At 33.1% G+C, this 22,728-nt stretch overlaps 1 protein-coding gene across 1 annotated transcript in view; it reads left to right on the forward strand.

Moving 5' to 3' along the window:
• Positions 1–22,728, forward strand: part of DNAI4 (dynein axonemal intermediate chain 4) — a 100,115-nt gene that overhangs the window by 75,902 nt on the left and 1,485 nt on the right. The window contains 7 exon segments of the mRNA XM_041770198.1: positions 2,623–2,709; positions 3,915–4,066; positions 5,721–5,878; positions 6,185–6,306; positions 11,615–11,713; positions 12,564–12,790; positions 14,930–15,086. Coding sequence (XP_041626132.1) covers positions 2,623–2,709; positions 3,915–4,066; positions 5,721–5,878; positions 6,185–6,306; positions 11,615–11,713; positions 12,564–12,790; positions 14,930–15,086 — 1,002 coding nt within the window.

The following is a 22,728-nucleotide window of genomic DNA, read 5'->3' on the forward strand; positions in this document are numbered from 1 at the left end:
CAAGGATAAATAAATTGCCCAAAGTTATACAACTAGTAAGTTAAATAGCTAGAATTCAAACCCAAACATCTGGCACCAGGGTTCTTAACTGCACAGGCACCAAAAATCATCTTGAGGCAAGTTATATGAATCATTAAGTTAGGAATGGTATGTTTGCTTTTAAAAAAGATAGGACTATAAGGGTGACTGGGTGGCTCAGTTAGTTAAGCGTCAGACTCTTGATTTTGGCTCAGGTTATGGCCTCGGGGTTGTGAAATCAAGCCCTGTGTTGGGCTCCATACCTAGCAGGGAGTCTGCTTGAGATTCTCTCTCCGCTTCTCCCCCCTTCTCTTTAATTAAAAGAGAAGACAGAGAGAGAGAGAGAGAGAGAGAGAGAGAGAGAGAGGCTTATAGAGTAACGAGACTTATTTTCTCCTAGGGCTTATAAACTGCTTCTGAAGACAAGATTTTCAATTAGGGATTCCAAAACCTTTTGTGTAATGACAATATCTTTGGAATGAATATTTAGTGTGCTTTTAAAGTGGTCAGAACTAATTTGTTCATTTACACTGCATTGTATTATGTATGTTTAAGGATTTGGGGCAGCCCCGGTGGCCCAGCAGTTTAGTGCTGTCTTCAGCCCAGGGTGTGATCCCGGAGACCTGGGATCAAGTCCCATGTCAGGCTCCCTGCATGGAGCCTGCTTCTCCCTCTGCCTGTGTCTCTGCCTCTCTCTGTGTGTGTGTCTGTCATGAATAAATAAATAAAATCTTAAAAAAAAGAATTAGCCTTATTATTTTATTGCCACACCTTATAAGATTCTATGTGCAAATATGCTAGTTGTTATGTTTATTAAAAAACAGAAATTATTTAATCATTTTTATAGAAACCTCTATAACACATTATTTAAATTATGCACATTGTTTTTTAATTGCATAAAATACTTTTAGTATGAATTGGTCTTTATAAAACTATATTTGGATAAGTGAGATTTAATAATAATAACTGTGTAATAAAGATGAATAATTCACTTTCAGAAACTGAATATACTAGTATTTTAAAAGTTAATATATTGCTATTGAGATTAAAGTTAGGGGCACCCAGGTGGCTCAGTGGTTGAGCAGCTGCCTTCGGCTCAGGGCGTGATCCCGGGGTCCTGGGACTGAGTCCCACATCAGGCTCCCCACACAGAGCTTCTCCCTCTGCCTCTCTGCCTCTCTCTGTGTCTCTCATGAATAAATAAATAAAAACTATTTTTTAAAGAAAGAGATTAAAGTTTAATAATTTTTAGTGAAGCTAAAAATATGACAAATACCATCTATCATATTTATTAATTCATTCTACAAATACTGAACATTCGCTCTGTGCCAGGAACTCTGATAAGGCATTAGAGTTACAGTAGTAATTTAGTCATACATAGATCCTGCCCATATAATGGTCCTCTATGTACTTTAATAAGGAAAATAAATAGTGCTGTGGGAATACATAAGAGATGCTCATGAATGCTTTTTAGAAGAAGTGGTGCCTATGCTGAGTCTAAGATTAATAAAAGCTTGTCCATGTAGAGTGGTTTAAGGCACAGAAAATTATAGAGAAGATGTTTGCCTGAAGATAGGGTGTGGCAAAAAAAATATATATCTTTAAAGATTTTATTTATTCATGAGAGACCACAGAGAGAGAGAGAGAGAGAGAGAGAGAGAGAGAAACAGAGAGAGAGACAGAGACACAGGCAGAGGGAGAAGCAGGCTCCATGCAGGGAGCCTGGTATGGGATTCGATCCCAGGACCCTGGGATCACAACCTGAGCCAAAGGCTCAACCACTGAGCCACCCATATGCCCCTATATTTTTGATAAAGATATTCTGATAATGAAGAAGAGACTGGGTTTAGTTAATCATTAAATTTTTGTCTATAAGCATTTCTTGAGATGAACTGCTTTATTAATCTGCTTGGGGTACCATAACAAAATACCATAGACTGGCTGGGTTAAAAAATAGAAATTTATTTTCTTGCAGTATTGGAGGCTAGGAAGTTTAGGAGCACGGTGCTGGCCAATTTGGTTACTGGTTAAAGTTCTCCCTGGCTTACAGATGGCTACCTTCTTGCCATGCTGATGTGAGACATGGTGAAGAGAGAGAGCTCTGGTGTCTTTTCCTCATTTTATAAAGCCACCAATCCTACTGGACTAAGATTATGACCTCATTTAACCCTGGTGACCTCCTTAAAGCCCTATCCTTAAATATAATTATATTGGGGATTAGGGCTGCAACACATGTAGTTTAGGGGAAGATTCAAAATTCAATTAATGGTACTCTGTTTTTATATTTGAAATAATTAAGTCATTCTCAAAAACCCATGAAACATTATAATGTAGTAATACAATCTTGGAAGATTATCTCAATATATAAAAGAACTTTTTAATTGATTCTTTTTAGATATTTATTAGTCTGAAGATATGATGATTATTATTTTGCTTAGGAAGATGGAGGTGTAAAGTAAAAATAGATGGTAGACTGGTATTTTGTTTCCTCAATAGAAATGTCTTATTGCTATTTTAAACACAGTTCATTAATATGCATCTTTACATATTTCCCAATATTTTATGCCATCCTCTCTTATTTTAACATAATTTGCTGGTTTTCAGGACCTTTTGGCTGTTGGCTATGGGCACTTTGGATTTAAAGAGCAAAAAAGAGGATTGGCTTGCTGCTGGTCAATAAAGAATCCTATGGTAACTAAATAGGAATAAACCTATTTTTAGTCAGTTAAATGTTGACATAATTCTCATAAAGTATATAGTTGTATGTGATAATTAAACAAAGTAAAAAAAATGACCAAAGAAAATCTGTAAGAATTAAAATTTGTTCTTATTGATATAGAGTAAATTCATTTAATAAATATTTATTGAGCATTTACCATGGGCTGTTAGATCTGATGATTCAGAGTTGTCTACCATAACAAAGACAAATTTGCAAGTGAAAATCCTTTGCAAATTATGTTTCATTTAATACTGGGTTATAAATAAATCATCACCTTATGAGATAGATTTCTGCTATCCTGAATACATTAAATAGATAAATATGACCGTGTTATTAGCATGAATTTTTCAAGAATAATAAGAATCAATCATGCTTTTTCATTAAGCAGTAGCAGTCAATATGTTACTTTGCAGCTTTACATTAGATTTAATTAATAACTAGAAATGTGAAGTAGAAAACTTAGAAAAGGATCAGAGGGGGGAAAAATCAGATCTTTTATAAATAGTCCCAGTGTATTAGGGAGCTGGGTTTATATAGAGTAAAAGAAGGAAAGGAAGAAGCAATTTTACACATGTAGAAGGATTGATAAAAGATCTGTTATCAGTAAGTTGTTTACTTTTCCACATAGATTGTTAGAAGCAAGAAAGGATTTAGATTAGACTTCAAGCAAAATAAAACAATAAAACTCTTCACAAAGTTGTAGAGTTGTAGAACTCTACCCTCAAGAGTCTCTTTTCTTTCTTTTTTTTTTTTTGGAGCTTCCTCTATCCTTCTTAGAAATGTCTAGATAATCCAAGCATCTGAAACATATACTGGAAGATAGGAACATTGCTAGATAATTTGTTTGGAGCATTATTTGTTTCTGAAAGAAGATGATCTATGGTGACCATACAAATCCTGCTGAAAGATTGCCAAAATACGATCATTGTTGGAGGAGGCCATGCTGTGGTATTTCTTAAAATTATTGAGCTCTGAGTATTCATCAAAGTAAAGGACATGACTAATTGATGTTTTGTTCTCATCTATACTCAAGTTAGGAGGAGAGGAGTAACTGACTGTGGACTAGCTCTTCTTACGTTTCCACTGCCACCAGACAGTCCACCATTTAGCCACCATTATAACCTACCTTATATGGCCTGCAAAACCTAGTTTAAAATATAATTATTTTTTTCTTCAGTGGCCAGAACGTATTTATCAGAGTCCATATGGAGTTACTGCTGTGGATTTCTCAGTTGGAGCACCTAATCTTCTAGCCGTTGGCTATCACAATGGCACAATTGCCATTTATAATGTACAGAGCAACAGTAATGTTCCAGTTCTGGATAGTAGGTGAGAATCCAAGAATTAGGTAAACATATAATATGTACTTTTTTAGGGAGAAGTAAAAATTTACTCCAATGTTATTTAGTTTTGAGTGAATGTTTATATTGTTGTTGAAAGTGATACTATTATTTTTCAAATATTTAATAGTTCCTCATGTTATCTCCCTAGCTAGAATGCTCTGTTCTAAAATCTGCATGTTCTCTGTCCACCTCACCAAACTTCCTTGACAGTTTATGCTTATTCTTTAAAAAAATTTTAAATTTCCCCAGCTTTGTTGAGGTATAATTGACAAATAAAAATTGTATACATTTAGGTCATATGATGTGATTTTTAAAAGGGGTACAATGTAATTATTTAATAATGTATACATCGTGGAATGTTTACTACAGTCAAATTGATTAATACATCCATCACCTCTTATAGTTGCCTTTTGTGTGTGTGTGGTAAGAAGACTTAAGACCTACCCTTTTGCAAATTTCAAGTATACAGTACAGTATTATTAACTATGATCATCATACTGTAAATTAGATCTCCAGAACTTATTTATCTTGTAACTGAAAGTATACTTTTTATTGCTTTGGTGTCACCTCCTCCAAGTAACCTTCCCATTCCATTATTTTGTGCACTTGTATTAGTTATTATATTACTTATTATACTGCATATATATTGTTTACATATATATCTTCTGAAGAGGCTGTAAGCAACTTAAATCAAGAGTTAAGTCTTAGCTTTGTATCTTCAGCATGTCACATAATATCAGGCATGGAAGAGGATTATTTTAAGTGTTTAAGAATAAATAAACGAGTGATATTAGGAAAATAAAAAAATCAAAAGTGAAAGATATTAAATATGTTAGGCTTTTGTAATAGATCAGATACCAGTGGGGCAAAAGTGAAGTAATATATTTATATTAGTGTTTGAATAAACTTAGACCTGAAAATGGTCAGTAAAGCAGGGCCCTTAAGTTTAACTTTGAAATTATTTGCAATGTTTTGTAAGCATGGGCCTTTGTGCTTGTTTCTGGGAAGAGGGTCTAATATTTCTACCAAATTATCAAAGCTGTATGATATTTAAAAGATTCAGAATGATTGCTTTGGAAGATTTGCATAAAAAAATCAGTAATCTGAGAAGCGATTTTAATTCTTCAGAAAAACGTTAAATTTCAGCCATAGAGAGAATCAAACTAGTGGGCAAGCCAGAAACAGAAAGAAAGGTGAGGTAATTGTTTACTTAAATAAGACTTAAATAATTTATTCATTTATGAAAAAAATTCATATGAAGGTGAAGATACTTAAACTCAATGTATCCAATATAAGTTTATATAACTTATCTAGGAAAAAGTAAATGAGTGGAGTAAGGAAAATACGTTCTGAAAAGAAAGAAAATATTTTCTTTTGTTTCTGTTATGGCAATTAATATGATTAAGTCAGTAAAATTTTCCTTTTGTAAGAAATGAGAATACCAAAAAAATATTATGTGACAAAATGATTATTTTCCCCGTTTTTCAAAATACTTTAAGTAAAAATCCAGTTTTGAACAATAAAGGCATTATTCTGTAAGTAGGTCGCAGTGCTTCAGGGCGTTGTCCTTATGACTTCTACACATGTCCTTTCAAAAATTATAACAGTGATTCTATATTTAGTGCTTTCCCCTGTTTTAGTGAATCACCTCAAAAACATTTGGGACCTGTATGGCAATTACAATGGATAGAACAAGATCGAGGGACAACAGGTGATGACAAAAGAGAAATACTTGTTTCTATATCAGCAGATGGAAGAATCTCCAAATGGGTTATACGGAAAGGACTAGACAGTCACGGTAAAAAGAACGCATAAATACATATATATCTATCAATCAAATGATCTTTCTCTTGTCATGTGCTGCCTTAAAATTCCTAGTGAGCCATATGTAAGAGGTGACCAATTTTGGTTTGGCTACATAAGAAAGAAACTGGGCTTGGTCATTGTTTTTCTAAGCATCTTGTTCTGGTATTTGCTAATTTCAACCTAATCACATGCAATAGAGGGCGGAAATCACACTATTCTTTCTAGAAGGGATACACTTTGTATATACAATACTTTTTCATGTGGTAAATAAGATAAAAGTTTTTTTCTTTCAATAAAGATTTGATGCGCTTGAAGCGAACTACCGCTAGTAGCAGCAAAAAAGGAGGGGAAACGGAAAAAAAAGGTGAAGCTCTGATATCTCGGCAGGCTCCTGGAATGTGTTTTGCTTTTCACCCTAAGGTAAATTATTTCAATCCATTATTTACTATTGCATATAACAGCTTCCAGTGTTTGAAGTGTATTAAGATATAAAGCAAGGCAAAGTTTTAGCATGTTAATAAATACTGTGCCTTATAGGTAAAACAAAACAAAACAAAACAAAACAAACGTAGGCATAGCTGCCAAACTAAAATAGAGGGGCAACTTCCAGTTGGCTGCCCTATGCCTTCCTCTGCCTTCTAGAGGAAAGGTCTGTATTTCTGAGGAACTGTGAAAGGATTCTCTTTTCAACTTCATGTTTAACTTGAATGCCCCTCCTTACTCCTCTTGGGTATTCTGCTGCTTCATCATATTAATAGAAATCAAATCTACTATACAGTCCTCTATTTCAATGTGAGTGGTGCCTCTCATGATCCTGAGGATTGGGAAGACCAGTTAAGTTCATGCTTATCAGGCCAGAATCAAATCAAAGCGCAGTTAATGAAGTCCTACTTTTTCTCATTCTTTTTTATGGAAGTTCTTTGGAATCAGAAAATTCAGCAACTAACAGACTTCAAAGGAAACGTATCCTCTTATGTTTTCTGTTACATGTGATATGGTCATCTCTTTAGTGACACCGTCATCCACCTAGTTATGCAAACCAAAACTTGAGCTCTTACTCTTTTCTACCTTATCATCCAAATGATTTTCATGTCTTGTGGTCCTGCTCCTTTTAGTCCAAGCCTACTCACTGCTAGTGTAGTTCAGGCCCTATGTTTCATTTTTACCACTATAGTTGTATTCTTAACTGCTTTCATTCTCAAATTCTTGTAATTCACATTTCACCTTGACTGTAGAACAGTGGTTCTCAATGTTGGCAGGAAGGGACATATTTTACCACCACAGTACATTTTGCAATGTCTCGATATTATTATTGGTTGTTTCAGCTCCAGGAGGTGGGACATGGGAAGAAATGCTATTGGCATTTAGTGGGCAGAGTCCAGGGATGCCGCTAAACATCCTACAATGCGCAGGACAACTACTGCCTTCCTCTGCATAGAAGGAGAAGGGAAAAGGGAAGGGGAAGGAGAAGGAGGAGGAGGAGGAATATATATATATATAAAATATCAATGGTGCTGGATTGAGAAATCCTAGTCTGGTGTCCTAGAAATGTCCTTGGCATGAAGAATTTGAGATAATCATGTAGTCTGTAAATAAAGAGTTTAACCTTTTATTTTTTTTTCTTTCCTGATTATCCTGGCTTGAACTTCCAGCACAATCATGAATAGACATCTCTCTCTTGTTTCTGACCTTAGAGAGAAAGCATTCCGTCCTTTTACTATTAAGTATGATGTAAGCTGAGGTTTTTATGTAGATGCAATCAATCACATTGAGGAGATCCTGTTACATTACTATTTGTTGAGACTTGTATCAGGGATGGATGTTAGGTTTTCATCAAATGCTTTTTTTACATATGACTATGATTATACAATTTTTCTTTCAAGTTTGTTAATATGATGAATTACATTAATTTTTAAATTTTTGTTTCTAAGAGAAACTTGACCATGATTTATACCTTTAATCTACTGTTGAATTTAATATGCTAAAATTTTATTTAAGATTTTTCAACTTTGTAAGGGATAGTCATCTATAGTTTTCTGTAAGGTCTTTGTCTGGTTTTGATACTAGAGTAATCCTCTAGAATGAGTTGAAAAGTATGCCCTCTTTACTTTTTTTGAAAAAATTTTGTACAATTAGTATTATTTCTTCATTACATATTTGATGAAATTAATAAAGCATCTGGGCCTGGAGTTTTGGGAAGATTTTTAACTTTTACCTAGAAATTAAAATTTTCAGTAGATATAGTGTTATTAGTATCATTATCTATTTCTTCTTGAGTGAATTTTGGTAATTTGTGTCTTTCAAGGAATGTATTTCATCTAAGTTATTAAAATTAATGGCATAATAATATTTCCTTAATGTCTTTTAATAGCTATAAAATATGTAGTCTTTAAAATATGTCACCTCTTTAATTTCTACTATTAGTGATTTTTGTCTTCTTTTTTCTTTCTCTTTTCTTTAATCTAGCTAGAAATTTATCAATGTTACTGATCTCAAAGAACTAGCTTTTGATTTCTCTGAATTTCGCTATTGTTTTTCTGTTTCTATATAATTGATTTCCACTTTGATCTTTATTTTCTTTCTTCTCCTTTGGTTTTTTTTTTTGCTCTTATTTTTCTGGCTTATTCAGGTAGAAGCTAGGATCATTGATTTGTGACTTTTCTTCTCTTATGATAGAGGCATTTGTGCTATAACTTTTTCTCTAAGTACTGCTTTGGCAGCATCCCACAAAGTCTAATATGTTATATTTACATTTTCATTCTATTCAGAGTACTTTCTAATTTCTCCTTTGATTTCTTTTTTGATGGATGGATTATTTCAAAGCATGCTATTTAGTTTTTAAATATTTGGGGCTTTTGCATGGATCTTTCTGTTCTTGATTTCTAATTCAATTCCATCGTGATCAGAGAACAAACTTTTTATAAACGGAATCCTTTTGAACTTATTGAGATTTGTTTTAAAGCCCAGAATGTGATATTAACATGTAAAGTTCCCTGTGCACTTCAGAAAAATGTATATTCTGCTGCTATTGGGTGGAGTGTTCTATGAATGATAATCAGGTTAGATTGGTTAAAGGTGTTCAAGTTGACTATATCTTTGCTGATTTTCTGCCTATTTCTTCCACTTATTAAGAGAAAGGTACTGAAATCTCTGGCCATAATTGTGGATTTGTCTATTTTTTCCTTATAATTCTATCTGTTTTTGCCTTATGTTACTCAAAGGTTTGTTTTAGGTGTATAAATGTGTAGGATTGTTATGTTCTCTTGACTAATCAACTCTTTTATCATTGTAAAGTGGCCTTATCTATAATGGATAATATTATGTATTCTGAAATCAACTTAGTCTGATATTACTGTAGCCACCAGCTTTCTTTTAACTAGTGTTAGCATGTTATATCTTTTTAAAAAATTAAGTTTGTATTTAAATTCCAGTTAACATACTGTGTAATATTAGTTTCATGTGTAGAATTTAGTGATTCAACACTTACATACAACACCTGGTACTCATCACAACAAATGCCCTCCTTAATACCCAGCATCTATTTAACCCATCCCTCTACCCACCTCCCCTCTGGCAGCCATCAGTTTGTTTTCTATAGTTAAGAGTCTGTTTCTTGGTTTTCCTTTCATTCCCTCCACTCATGTTCATTTGTTTTGTTTCTTAAATCATTCATTTTCCATCGTTTTACATTTAATCTATTTATGTCTAAAAGTACATTTCTTGTTGGTAGCATATTGTTGGATCTTGCTTTTTTATCTAATCTTACAGTGTCTGTCTTTTAATTGTGATATTTAGACTACTATCATTCAGTTTGATTTTGATATGGTTTTGGTTTGAGTCTTATCATTTTGCTTCACTAGTTTATTGGTGGTGGTGGAGGGGATGGGGGATGGTGGTATAACTTGTCTGGCCTCCTTGCCTGGAGGCAGAACTCAAATGCTATCTCAACTCCAGAACTTCTTAGAGGTTGGGCTGAGCCCTTTGTTGCAACTGTATCATAGTTCAACTTAAATCTCTGCCCATTTCTGTTTCTGAGTGAACTGACCAATAAATCTCTTGAATGGAAATGTCAGATTTTATAGACTGACAAACACAACTCTAAGACAGTGACCTTAAAGATCTCTGGGAAAGATAACCCACTTATAAATGGTGTTGGGATAATCATTACCCATATAAAAATGGAATTAGATATCAATTCTATCATACACAAAAAACTTCTAGAAGAAGATGTAGGAAAACATTTCTATTATCTCAAAGTAGGAAATATTTCTAAAACAAAGCACAAAAATACTAACTATATAAAATGCTATAAACCAGCTACATTAGAATGATAACTTCGGTTTATCAAAAGACACTAAAGAAAGGAAGAAGTAAGCCATACACTTGGAGAAGATATTTGCAACATGTATAACAGACAAAGCATATGTAATAGGATATATAAAGAACTTTTATATAAATGAATATAAAAAATATTATGTATAAAATAGTCAAGAGACATGAACAGAAGAAGAAATGCAAATGGGCATTAAACATAAAAATGTGCTCAACCTTGTTAATATTCATTAAAATGGAACTTAAAACAATTAGATATAATTTTATACCTCATACAATGGCAAAATTTAAGATTTCTAATATAACCCAACTGTTGATGAGAATGTGGATCAAAGGGAACTTCTATATACTGCTGAATATAAATTGTTAATACTAGTTTAGGAAAAAATATGTACTTTATTGTGTTATTTAAAACTACTTATAATCCATAATCTAGTAGTTGCATTTTTAAGTACTGGTATATACTAAAGCAATGTGTCTCAAATTTTAATGTACATAAAATTACTTGGGAATCTTGTTAAAATGCAGATTCTGATTCCTTAGGTCTAGGGTAGGGCCTAAGTTTTTGCATCTCTAAAATGCTCCCAGGTAACTCTACATAGGGCATAGAACCCGACTTTCAGACCTTTTGACTATGACTTCACAGTAGGAAATACACTTAAAATCTCTAGTACATACGTTTAGAGTTAAAAATGCTTGAGACTCCATTTAGTTCAATCTTTCACTCTAAGCAAGAACCATTTCTGGGATCCCTGGGTGGCACAGCGGTTTGGTGCCTGGCTTTGGCCCAGGGCGCGATCCTGGAGACCCGGGATCGAATTCCACATCGGGCTCCCGGTGCATGGAGCCTGCTTCTCCCTCTGCCTGTGTCACTGCCTCTCTCTCTCTCTCTCTGTGGCTATCATAAATAAATAAAAATTAAAAAAAAATTAAAAAAAGAACCATTTCTTCAGCATTATTTACTGTTAAGTTGTCTGTCTTCTCTTTGACTAGTTCTTTTTTTTTTTTTTTTCTTTGACTAGTTCTGATGAAAGAACACTTACTATTTCCCTGGATTGCTAGTTCCATTGTTAGGTAACTCTAAATATTAGAAATTTTCTTCCTTATTTTAAGCCGGTGCTTGTCCATTTAATGTCTAGACAGGATCTAAGTTCTTCCCTCTATTCCAGCAAAGAACAAATCTATATTTTCTTTGCATAGTAGCCTTTCAGGTAGTTTAATTATAGAAAGTTTAATCATGATAGAAAGAAAAAGACAACAGACAACTATGATCAAGATAGTATTTCTAGTTTTGGTCCTAGAATTGATTTTAAAAGATCTTAAGGGGTCTAACTTTCTATTTAGTACATTTACTAATGTATCACAAGCCAATACATTTAAATTTTTTGTGTTATAGGATACAAATATCTATTTGGCTGGCACCGAAGAAGGCCATATTCACAAATGTTCTTGTTCCTATAATGAACAATACCTAGATACTTACAGAGGACATAAGGTTGGTTTAATTATAGTAGGTATGGAAAACTTATTTTTGATATTTCTGAAAAAATAGTATTATACACAGTACCTTTAACATGCAATAAATTTACAACTTCAGAGTTAACATTACCAACCTAAGGGCTTTCTTGTATGGAAACCATCAATAATGCATGGGGCATCTTATCTGGCTTCTAGATATTCTTACTTTTTTTTTTAGAGAGAGAGAAGTTGTGCATGTGAGCTGGAGCTGGAGGGCGGGGGTAGCAGAGGGAGAAGGTGTGAGAGAATCTTAAGCAGGCTCCACACTCATCATGGAGCCCCACATGGGCCTGGATATCCCCACCCTGAGATCATGACACCTGAGCCGAAATCAAGAGTTGGACACTGAACCAACTGAGCCACCCAGGCACCTCTAGCTTCTAGATATTCTTGATTTCTTCTTGCAAATTATGGAAGTTACAATTTTTATTTGTTTCTAAGAGACTTTGCTTATGGTAACATGCTTATCCCAAGGCAAAAATATATCTAGCATATACTTATTTTCTGTATCTTTGTGATTATTCCATCTATGTTTTCTTCATTTGATCCTTCATTTTTTAAAATGTTCCTTATATTTTTTAAGGTAAATGAGTATAATATGTGTTAATATTTAGTTAGTATTATAACAACTATATCTTTATGTTTCTGTATGGCATAATTTAGAGAAGATTCAATTTATGACCTTGCTCTCTCAGTTAAAATAATACACAATGCATAGTGCATAAGTCTTCTAGAAATCTTAGCATTTTAATTTGTTGGTCAGATTTAAAGTATAAAATGTCAAATATTATATATGTATGTGTTTTAATTTATTTGTCTTATTCTAGGGTCCAGTATATAAAATAGCATGGAATCCATTTTGTCATGATGTGTTCTTAAGCTGTTCTGCAGATTGGGGTGTTATTATATGGCAACAGGAGAACACCAAGCCATTTTTGAGCTTTTATCCAACTACTTATGTTGTTTATGATGTTGCCTGGTCCCCAAAATCCTCCTATATATTTGCAGCTGCAAATGAGAGCAGAGTAGAGATTTGGGACCTTCACACCAGCACGTAAGTGTTAATGTTTTTCTTGGTGACATTTCTTGTAGAAGCAGTTCAAACTAAATGATACCTGATAATTTTGGTATTTGTTAGAGAGAATTGTAGTTATTTTAAAAACAAGTAATAGTTTATATTGTGAGAGTCCTTATGAATAAAAGATATATGCCAGGAAGCTATATTCATTTTAATGACTTATACCATAGGTGGTTTTATTTTTTTTAAAGATTATTTATTTATTTGAGAGAACGAGAGAGAGACAGAGAGACAGAGAGAGAGCGAGCAAGCACAAGAAGCAGGGAATAGGGAGATACAGGCTCCCTGCTCAGCAGGGGCTGAATCCTAGGATCCTGGGATCATGACCTGAGCCAAAGGCAGATGCTTAATGGACTAACCCACCCAGGTGCCCTCCCATATGTGGTTTTAAAAATATTTAAATGAAAAATAGGTTGCCATATTCATCTAAAACTTTTACAGGCTGGTATATCATAGCTACCTTGAATTCGTTTTTATTGCCTAGTTTATAGAAGAAGCAGACAGGCAGTTAATTGTTTTTAACTGATGATTTTCTGCAATAAGATAAAAGGAACAAAATAATTTTTTTTACAATATTTACTTATTCTCTTACCCTCTTTAAAACATATTCAAAGGGCCATGCATTTAATTAAAAATTTTATTATTTTATTTTTTTAATTAAAAATTTTAATGTGTTATACCAAAGTTACTAGAGTATCCTCTAGAGCCATCTTTCTTTTTAAAATAGAAATTTATACATTACAGGAATAAAGTGTTTAATGAGGTGAGTTCTTCAGTTGGAAATCACTGTAGATTTTTATGCTGATCATTAGCAAGAATCAGGGGAATGCATTCTTTTTTTTTTTAAAGCTTTTTTTTTTAAAGATATTTATTTATTTATTTATTTATTTATTTAGAGAGAGAGAGAGAGAGAGGCAGAGACACAGGCAGAGGTAGGAGCCCGACGCGGGACTCGATCCAGGGTCTCCAGGATCACGCCCTAGGCTGCAGGCGGCGCTAAACTGCTGAGCCACCGGGGGCTGCCCCAGAGGAACGCATTCTTGGTTAATATCAGTGACAAAAAATTCGGTGAACTTATTCTTAATGGCAATTTTTTTTTCCCCTAGAAGTTAATAACTTAGTAACTCTAAAATTTGCCATGGCTTATACTATAAAACAGTTTGAACCCCCAAACAAGGATTATATCACAAAACAATTTATATTTGAATATGAAATGACTAATGTATAAAATGATTACCTAACTCATCCCACCTATCATTTTAATTTTTTGGGTAAAACTGCAGTTCTCAGGACATTCCTTCAGAAGTATACAAGTTACTGCTTCTTTTGTGTTTTAAGGCATCAGTGGATTGCTTTGGATGATTGGGGAATAGAAAAAAATTCTTGTTCAAAGTATTCTTTTATGTTCCAGAGTTTTATTTGGATCAAAATACCCTTCTTTTAAAAGACATTTATTACTTCAGAAGTTGTATTAGTCAAGGTTCTCCAGAAAAACAGAAGCAATAAAAAGAAAGATTTATTTTAAGGAATGACTCACATGACTGTGGGGCCTGGCAAGTGCCAAGTCTGTGCTACAGGCTTGCGGGCTAGAATTTCCATCAGGAGTCCATGTTGCTGTCATGAGTCTGAAGGCAGTCCGGAGGCAGAATTTTATTCCACTTCAGGGAACTCAATCTTTTCTCTTAAGGTCTTCAACAAGTTAGATAAGATCTGCCTATCTTATGGAGGGTGATCTGCTTTATTCAAATTCTACTGGTTTTAATGTTAATCATTTTTAAACAAAACACTTTCACAGCAAAGTGCAGACTGGTGTTGACCAAACAACTGAGTACCATAGCCTCACCAAGCTAACCAGCAGAGGAGTTTAAACTTATGAGTTCACATCTTAATTGTGAACTTCTTGAATTTATTTATTTGAAATTAGTTCACTGAAGAAATGAAAGTTTTGATTGAATAAGGAGTTGAGAAATAGTTATTTTGATTTTGGAAAGTTACTTAAGAAGCTTGTTTTGTTTTGTCATTTGAAGTCACAAAAAATATCTGACTTTTCTTAATCTGTATACAAAAAGAATGTATTAACAACAACTGAATTTAAAATAAAATATTTTATTTCAGTTTGGATCCTCTCATTGTGAATGTTGCTAACCCTGGAATCAAGTTCACAACTGTTCTCTTTGCCAAACAAACAGATTGCCTTCTAGTGGGTGACAGTGATGGACAGGTTGCTGTGTATGAACTAAGAAATATGCCCACTGCGTCGGATTCTGGCCGGGTAAGACTCACGTGACAAAATTTTTGTTATTTTATGTAATTTTTTGTATCATACAAGGAATTTACATTTCTTAAATATGTTAAGTGTAGTGCAATGGAAATAACATAAGTTTTAAGAGTTGCTTCCTACTAAGCATGGTATCTATTAGGCTTATTTTCTTTGAGCCTCATGATTTTTCTCTGTAAAATGAAAATGATAATATCATACCATAATAATTATAAATGTTACATGGAATAACTTAAAGTTGTGCCTAGTATACTGTTGGGAATAATAATTATTGAATATAGCTGAAGAAGTTTACTATAAATATTCAAAGACTTTTATAAGAAATGGTAATATTTTAGATATTATCTAATGTCCCCCAAATAGGCATTTGTTTTTTTGCTTCTGTAGTGTTATCCTGTTCCTTTACTCTGATCTTCAAATATGAAAACTTTACTGTAAAACTTTGACAGCCAATCAGTATCACTAGATGCCTATTATTTTTAAGGTATTTTTTCCTTTTTTTTTTTTGTTTTTTAATTTTTTAACTTTATTTTTATCTTTTAAGGATTAATTAATTTATTTAAAGGAGGGGGGTAAGGGGTAGAGGTAGAGGGAGACAGAACTGCAAGCAAACTCTGTGTTGAGCATGGAGCCAGATGAAGGACTTGATCTTATGACTCTGAGATCACAACCTGAGCTGAAACTAAGAGCTGGTGCAACCCACTGCACCGCCCAGGTGCCCTACAATTTTTTGCTTTTTATGTTTAGGTTATTATTTTATGGATAAATCTAGTAAATATTACCATCAATATGATAAACATATTAAAATATTTTAAAAATGAAAAAATCCATGAGAATACACTAAGACTATAATAGAAGAGTGGGTAATGGTCAGGAACAGTTCATTCACACACAAAAAATGACTAGCAAGTATATTTTAAAATTAAACCTCACTGATAATTAAAGAAATAAAAATTTATTACATCAAATTAAAATGTGGTAGCATTCTCACATGTGAAATTAAAGGTTTTTTAAAGAAGGAAAAGATTCATTCTTTTTATTTAAAAAAAGTTTTTTAAAGATTTATTATTTATTTTAGAGAGAGAGCATGAGCAGGGGGAAGGGCAGAGGGAGAGAATCTTCAAGCAGACTACCTGCTGAGCATGGAGCCTGACACAGGGCTCGATCTCAGGACCCATGAGATCATGGCTAGAGGTGAAACCAAGGGTTGGATGCTCAACCAACTGAGCTACCCAGGTGCCCCAAGTTGTTTTTTTTTTTTAATTTAATGGGACTACTCAGTACTGGCAAGCATCTGATAAGATACATTTTCTATTATACAGAGAAATGTTAGAATAATGCAGTATTACTTCTTTGGAAGCAATTTGGCAGTCTGAACCAAGACTGTTATACTTCTGGAATTCCATTCTATAGAAATATTCATAAAGGCAATCAAAGAAATTAATTATAGCATAACTGTAACAGGATAAGGAAAGAAAAGAAAAAGAAAAAGAAATAATCTAAATATCCAACAGTGTATGTTCTCATTCATTTGGGGAATATGAATAATAGTGAAAGGGAATATAAAGGAAGGGAAAAGAAATGTTGGGAAATATCAGGAAGGGAGACAGAACCTAAAGACTCCTAACTTGGGGAAACGAACTAGGGGTGGTGGAAGGGGAGGAGGGCGGGGAGTGGAGGGGAATGGGTGACGGGCACTGAGGTGGACACTTGACGGGATGAGCACTGGGTGTTTTTCTGTATGTTGGTAAATTGAACACCAATAAAAATTAATTAAAAAACAAAAACAAAAAATAAATAAATAAATATCCAACCAGAGAGAAATGTGGCCAGAGAAGTCAGGTGTGTTGATTAGATTTGGGTTGCATGTAGAAGGTGGAGGTTTATCCCATCCATATTGGACTGTAAATTATAGACAGATAGATGATAGATAGATAGATAGATAGATAGATAGATAGATAGATAGATAGATAGATAGATAGATAGACAGATAGATAGATGCTTGCTTAGGACTTTGGACTTGTCATTTTTCCTACTTAAAATCCAGTGTTTGTTCTTCCGTCCACTTTAAATCTTTGCTCAAATATAGTCCTTTCTTGGTGAAATCGTCCTTGGCTACCTTATTTTAAATTGCACCTCTACTCTTCCCTACACTTCCTATTTAATACTTTTCTATGACTTATTTTCTTACTAACATTTATCTTCAAATATATCATATTCTTTTATTGATTTGTAATTGCCTGTCTCCCATAGTTAGAATGTAAGCTGCATGTAAATAGTGAATTTTGTCTCTTTTGTTCTGAACTATATTCCTATAGCCTAGTACAGTGTCTTAGAAGTTATTCAATAAGTATTTCTTGAATAAATATGCCTTGAAAAACTGGAGGAAAATTCAACATATCAGAAAGTTTATTTCTTAGTGTGAGGATCATGAATGAATTTTAGTCTTTGTTTTTACTTATCTATTTTCAAAATCATTACACTACATAAAGTATTTTCTTCCCAAAATTCATGTTCTTACATCATAGTTTTAGTCTGCTCTGAGGAATGAGACCCCAATGGCTTATTTTTTCATGATGTAAAACATTTTGATATTTTAAATTTCTCACATATTTGTTGAGTATAAGCTATTTTAATAGCTACTGAGATGTTTATGCTCACATTTGTTTAAGATACACAGCCCAACAGCCAGAAGGAATCAGAGAATTCTATTCTTTATTCAAGTCTCGCAAAAACATTAAAAATGAATCAAAATACTTAGTTCATAGTAATCTTTTTCTTCTTCTCTACATATCCCTCAAATTCTAAATGTAGTGTCAAAGCCTAAATCCATCCCTTTCTATCTCTGTGATTTCATCAGTTCTATCCCATAAGAGCTCTAAGAACTTGCCCAATATTCTAAACTTGGGCAGTGAGGAGAGGGAGTTGAATTATTTAAAAATCTTTGTTAGTGTGTATTGGGGTAGTGGTAGCAGAGAAACCTATGGGCATTAGCATGTTCATTCTTTTCATCACATATATATCTACAGTACCTATCAAGACCTATAATAATTTATCAATATATAAACTACAATATTTTGTATATATGTCTTTCTTCCTAGTCTGAACTACTTGGAAACTTGTATATTCAAGCACAGTGCTAGCACATAATAGGCACTCAGCAAATATTGAAAAATGTCTAAATGAACACACTTATAAAAGGCACATGGTTTCTAAGAAAGGAAAATATATGTACAAAAATATAATTGAGTCATAAACACTGAAATAATAATTAAAAACTCCAATAGAAGCACAGAGTAGGAAAATTGACTCTTGAAAGAAGAGTGGGAAGAAGGAAAGCAAAACATATGAGAATACTTAGGGGAAGCCTTTCACACAGGAGGTTAAGTTTTAACTGTGCTTCAGAGGATTAGAAATTTTCCTTGCAGACAAGCAAATAGAACTGTTGTTACTTCAGACAGAGGGAAAGGCTTGAGCAAAGATACAGCATTGGAAAGGTCCATGACATTTTAAGGAAAAGATGAGTAGACCTTTTGACTGGTAAAGAGATTGCTTAAGAGAAAAGTGACAAATGGGCCAGTTGGGTCATTTGCCATGATGAGGAGTTTGATCTTCATCTTGTAGAAAATAAAAAGCCATTTAAGGTTTATAATTCTAGAAGTGACTTGGGAGGAAAATGAAATAAGACTCTTACCTCACATTTTGTATGATGGTGAACTCTAAAGGAACTGAAGACTGAAAAATAAAACAAACCACTAGAAGGAAATGTAGGATAATGTCTTAATGATCTAAAGGCAAAGATGGATTTAAAAAAGACCAAAAATATCCCCTATTTTTTTTAGTTTTTTCCTGTTTTCTTATCTGTAAAACAGGCATAATATTGGTACCAGAATCAAAGATTGTTAGAAAGATTAAATGAGTTAATGGGTACAGAGTGATTAGAACTATTATTGGTACATAGTAAGCTCTCAATAAAACTCAAGTATTCTTTTATGATTATTATGTCAAAATTAATACCTTCTGTTCAAGATTCTATATGCCAAGTTAAAAGAAACAGATTAAAAGAAGAAATTTCCAAGATTATGAAAGACATAATGTCCATTATATATAAGAAACTCCTATTAAACAATAAGAACAACAACAACAACAAAAACAAAACAATAAGAACAATTCAATTTCAAAAAAAAAAAAGAACAATTCAATTTCTTAAAAGGGCAAATGTATAACATCCTAATTCATAAGAAAGAAACTGGAAGATCAAATAAACTTAAGAAGCAACATTTATTCTCACTATTAATGAAGAAAGATACAATTGAAATTATACAAGATATCAGTTCAAACTGATTGGATTTACAAAAACTAAAATATTAGCCAATATTAAGTATCAGCAAAGTTGTAGGGAATTAGGAACTTTTATGCAAAGGTCATAGGAATCTGAATTAGCATAGCCTCTTTGGAGAACAATTCAATAAAGCTGAAAATTCATATACCATACAAGCCAGTGATACCATAGAGAATGTCCTGCACATGTGTACTAGGAGGTATGTGTAAGGCATCAAGGTGAGGTCTTCTTTCTTCTCTTTCTTTCTTTCTTTCTTTCTTTCTTTCTTTCTTTCTTTCTTTCTTTCTTTCTTTCTTTCTTTCTTCTTTCTTTCTTTCTTTCTTTCTTTCTTTCTTTCTTTCTTTCTTTCTTTCTTTCTTTCTTTCTTTCTTTCTTTCTTCTTTCTCCTGTCTTAAAATTTCTTTTGTTCATGATTATTCAATCTACTTTTGCTTTAAATGTTCATATTCAAATATGTTATACAATTTCTAAAAGTCTTAGTTCACCTTAAGCTCTTACATTTAGAGGATATATTTTATTATTCTGTTTATAAGTCCAACAAATATTAATACATACTTTAAATAAGCTTTTGTAACAATTAAGTTTCTTTAAATCTGTTTAATTTCTAAATTTAATACAGATTTATGAGTACTTTAATTGTCTTATGAGCAAACAAATCTGATATTTACGGAATTCTTATTAATTTAATAAATTTTATTATTTATTTATTTTAAAATATTTTATTTAATCATGAGAGACAGAGAGAGAGAGGCAGAAACATAGGCAGAGGGAGAAGCAGGCTCCATGCAGGCAGCCTGATGTGGGACTCGATCCTGGGACTCCAGGATCACCCCCTGAGCCGAAGGCAGATGCTTAACTGCTGAGCCACCCAGGCATCCCAATTTAATAAATTTTAAATTTTGAATATGATGGATCTTAAATTTTCTTAATTGTTCCAATGCCTTATACAAATTAATAATATTTCCATCTATAATTACAGGTCTAAATTAATTACCCAATTACACATTTAAATTAGAATCACAAATTTAGGGGATCCCTGGGTAGCTCAGTGGTTTAAACGCCTGCTTTTGGCCTAGGGCGCGATCCTGGAGACCCGGGATCCAGTCCCGCATTGGGCTCGCTGCATGGAGCCTGCTTCTCCCTCTGCCTGTGTCTCTGCCTCTCTCTGTGTGTGTGTCTCTCATGAATAAATAAAAAAACCTTAAGAAAAAAATTTAAAAAAAAAGAATCACAAATTTATTTGCTAAGCAATCAAATAATGGCAAATTCCCTTTTAAATAATGGATATTGAAAATTCCAAATATATACAAGTTCTTTAATACAAAAAATATTAAAATTATCTGTTTGGTTTGCTGCATTATTTCTATATACAATAATTATTCTTCTCAGGGTAAGAATAGGTTTTCCAATAAACAAATGAAGCATTCTGAGTAGTTTTGGAGATTATTTTCTCAACTGCTTGATGTGCATATTGACTGTGGATGTTTAAAGAGATTTTGCTAAATACCTTGGCTGCCACACTGAGCCCTGTTCTATAGTCGATTTGTCAATGCCCTCCAAATGGAGTGGTCTCAGAGTGCATGTCTTCTGGAGTCAACTTACCTATTACCTACATCCTCCATCTCCTCATGGAAGTCTGCAACTCTCCATGGGTTGTTATATCACACAATTGATTTCAAGTCATTTATTTACTGTGTCAGTAATTCTGAATTACTTCACTTTTCCTATCTGGCAGGACTGAAATCCATCTATAAGATGTTTAAATAACATCTGTTTGGATCCTGTATATCTCCCAAGATTTTAATTTGTTAGTAGTGATCTGAAAGACATGCTAATGAGAAAAGAATGTTCATACCTGCCTTGTTTCTATATTGATAAATTGGAAACAACCTTAGATTATCATCAGTGAAACTTTGGATAAAGTGTGGCATATTCACATGAGTGACTCTAGTATAAAAATTTAAGTAATACATATTTCAATGTGTTAATATGACAAATTTTGAATAAATCTTTTAAAAAGTTGAGTGATAAAAGCAAATTGAAGGAAATTATAGAAGTACAATATGTTATGATTTATGTAACATTATTTAAACACAAATATAAAAACTGTGTTCCTAGTGGACATATTTATAGTTAGTAAAAGTATGGAATATAGATTGGAATGTGGAAGAAAAACTTTCATCCTTGTGTTTGGATTTCAATAAATTAGATTTTTTTTAAAGTTTTTATTTAAATTCCCATTAGGTAACAGACAGTAAAATATTAGTTTCAGTCATAGAATTTAATGATTCACACTTCCATACAACACCAGATGCTTATCACAACAAGTACACTCCTTAATCCCCATCACCTATTTAACCATCACCCCCACCAACCTCCTCTCTGGTAACCATCATTCTCTATAGTTAAGAGTCTGTTTCTTGGTTTGCCTTCCTCTCTCTTCTTCCCCTATGCTCATTTGTTTTGCTTCTTAAATTTCACATATGAGTGAAATCATATGTTATATGTCTTTCTCTGACTGACTTATTTCGCTTAGTATAATACTCTCTATCCATCCATATTGTTGCACATGGCAAGATTTCATTCTTTTTTTTATGCAACCTGGTGCTACTTTGGATAACAGTATGGAGGCTCCTCAAAAAGTTAAAAATAGAACTACCCTATGATCCAGCAATTGCAGTACTAGATGTTTACCCAAAGAATACAAAAATACAAATTTGAATGAAAACATGCACCCTGATGTTTATAGTGGCCAAATTATGGAAACAGCCCAAATGTCCATCAATGATGAATGGACAAAGAAGATGTAGAATATATATACATTAGAGACATCTTTTATTTTGAGCAGTATGCCCTGAAAGCAGAAGGCTAAGCTGAGAGTCTGAAACATTTTTGACAATGTATGTGTGAGTATATATATGTATTGTATATGTGTTAATGATTTCAATGCTGGTAAGCAAAATTTCCTTGTAACAAATATATTACATACATTAATAATAAATACAGTTTCCTAATAGGAATAATAAATACAGTTTCCGAATAGGAATATGTTTCCTATTCCTATAGGAATAGGAATATGAATATGTTTCCTATTCCTATAGGAATAGGAATAATGCTTTTGGTCATTATATTTTAAAGTTTAAGGGTTATTTTTCTGGGAGATTCAAAAAAACCTATTAATCAGATTTTATGGTACTTACAACCAAACAGGAGGCTAAACAGGAGCTTTCAAAATTATCTCTTAACTGAATAGTTATAAAATTGTTTATGAAACTCCATTAACGGAGTCTTTCA

Source organism: Vulpes lagopus, chromosome 10, assembly GCF_018345385.1.
Source record: "Vulpes lagopus strain Blue_001 chromosome 10, ASM1834538v1, whole genome shotgun sequence".
NCBI classification, from domain to species: domain Eukaryota; kingdom Metazoa; phylum Chordata; class Mammalia; order Carnivora; family Canidae; genus Vulpes; species Vulpes lagopus.